The sequence below is a fragment of the Penaeus vannamei genome, unplaced genomic scaffold, assembly GCF_042767895.1.
Source record: "Penaeus vannamei isolate JL-2024 unplaced genomic scaffold, ASM4276789v1 unanchor3851, whole genome shotgun sequence".
NCBI lineage: Eukaryota > Metazoa > Arthropoda > Malacostraca > Decapoda > Penaeidae > Penaeus > Penaeus vannamei.
The window spans coordinates 1-2,500 of record NW_027216831.1 but is presented as its reverse complement, the minus strand read 5'-3'; the positions used below and the strand labels follow the sequence as shown (position 1 = coordinate 2,500).

General features: G+C 36.8%; 1 protein-coding gene across 1 annotated transcript in view; it reads right to left on the bottom strand.

Moving 5' to 3' along the window:
* LOC113808678 (growth hormone secretagogue receptor type 1) overlaps positions 1-2,232 on the bottom strand; it is a 3,102-nt gene extending 870 nt beyond the window's left edge. The window contains exons 1-4 of the mRNA XM_070120228.1: positions 2,228-2,232; positions 2,000-2,103; positions 747-927; positions 1-56 (exon numbers count right to left, since the gene is read on the bottom strand). The exon at positions 1-56 is cut by the window's left edge and continues 870 nt beyond it. Coding sequence (XP_069976329.1) covers positions 1-56; positions 747-927; positions 2,000-2,103; positions 2,228-2,232 — 346 coding nt within the window. The remainder of the gene's footprint in view (positions 57-746; positions 928-1,999; positions 2,104-2,227) is intronic.
* Positions 2,233-2,500: the final 268 nt, after the last annotated feature.

The window sequence follows — 2,500 nt, the reverse complement described above, 5'->3', positions numbered from 1 at the left end:
TAGTAGAGCCGTCGTAATACTTGACATAGTCATACTGAACGATCCTCAACATGGGTCTGTGGAAGAGAAGGGCTCTGGATTATACTCTACAGTCTCATAAGAAATCATTCACAATCAGATGCTTTCTCGTGAGGAATAAAGATAACTACATAGACACAGGAGATGTAAAAATGTCGATTTTAAAATATTTACAGATATAGTGTGGCAGATCAAGAAATTATTACACTTTTGCGTATATGCGATGTATATGCGAGTGCCTCGTTTTGCTCATGCCGCAATTTATTATCATCCCTTGTGGATAATGCAGTCATAGTCGCATTACAGGTAACGACGATGGTATAATCATCCATAAAATGGGATCACTAAGGAGATTGGGACAATAACCATGGCATTACTGATAATACTTATATCAGTGATATTACCAAGGACATTACAAATTATGATAGCAATGATGATGATGACGATAATAATTGGGAGTAGTGGGTGATGATGATGACGATGATAATTAGGAGGAGGAGGTGAGGTTGATAATGGCATTCATAATAACTATGGTAATTTCTATCATTTATTTTAAAAGTAACCGGTTAACCATAGTAAACTGACATAATAACTTTTATCATCATGGCAATAACAGCAGTATGAACACCATTACTGCTGAAGAAATGTTAGAGCATTAATGCCAATTATTATGAATGTATCATTAACTAGAAACATAAACTATTGGCGAGAAGGGTAGGACGTCGCACCCGGCAGAGAGGAAGGCGACCGTCCAGATGACTGCGATCGTAGCGGTGGCCTTGGCGCGCGTGCAGCGGTGCCCGGCCTGCAGCGGCTGGCATATCACGTGATACCGCTCCAGGGAGATGACGAGCAGGGATAGCACGGACGCGTGCACGACGCTCAGCTCCACATATGGGACGATTTTACCTTGGGAAACAAAATATGAGGTCATTTATTTTCAACCAATGCAATCTAATGTTGATTTCAAGATACTATACCAGGTGACTGGTTATTTCCTTTTGAAAAGGATCATCATGGTGATGGTGTGCAAAAGAGAATGTAAAACAAGGTATCTACAACATATGATAGGCGCACATGATCACTTAGTCATTATACAACCATTACACAACCATTATCTGTCATCATAAATTTCCATGCATTCAATGCCTTATCAACATCCGTATTTATGTATATACATTTCTTTTACACATGTACATGTCATATAAACACACACACGCACACACACACATACAAACACACACACACACTCTCTCTCTCTCTCTCTCTCACAACCACACACACATACACACACACACACACACATATATATATACATATGCATATATGTATATGTATATATATATACATACATACACATTCATATATAGATAGATAGATAGATAGGTAGACAAAGATGCATGTACATATTTGTATATATGCATATATATATATATATATATATATATATATATATATATATATATATATATGTATGCATAAAGGTATATGCATATGTATATATACATACATATTATTCAGATATATATATATATATATATATATATATATATATATATATATATAGATAGATAGATAGATAGATAGATAGATAGATAGATAGATAGATAGATAGGTAGATAGATAGATAGGTAGATAGATAGATAGATGTATATATATATTTGTATATATACATATACATGTATATAAATATATATATATATATATATATATATATATATATATATATGAATATATATATACATACATACATATATATATACATATATATATATATATATATATATATATATATATATATATATATATATATATATATATATATATATATATATATATACATGTATGTGTTATCGTCACCATCATCATTACCTAGTAGCTACCACTGACGGGGCGCATAGCCGTATCCACCCTTTATTTCCATGAGGGTCCCTCATAGCAAGCTGGCAGGCAGGGACTCGGCCCGCCTCGAGCTCCTCACGATGTTTGGTCGATCTGTCCAAGCCACGATTTCCTAGCTCGTGCCACAGGCCTCCTCCACCCAGGGTTGTCTCAAACAGAGACGACTTGATGGGCAGGATCAATCTGAGGAAAGCGAGCTAGGTGGCCATATAGCCTGAGTTGGCGATCCCGGATTATGCAGATAACAGGTCCTGTGCCAGCCTCACGGTGTAACCGTTGCTTTGACATATGGTCCCGCCAACAGTACCCCATGATCCAGCACAAGGACCTATTACAAGAGGCATCAAGATGGGACTCCAAGGCACAAAATAATGTCCAGGTTTCATTTCAGTATAGCAAAGCTGGTATTATCAGGGCCTAGAAGATGCGTAGTTTGGTCCTTCTATACAGGTACTGGCATCTCCAAATACTCTTGTCGAGATAGTTCATGATCCCTGCTGCCAGGCCAATCTGTCTGCTGACTTCCTGCTCTGACAATCCAGAATTGTGAACTACACTACCAAGGTATGTAAAGCTCTCT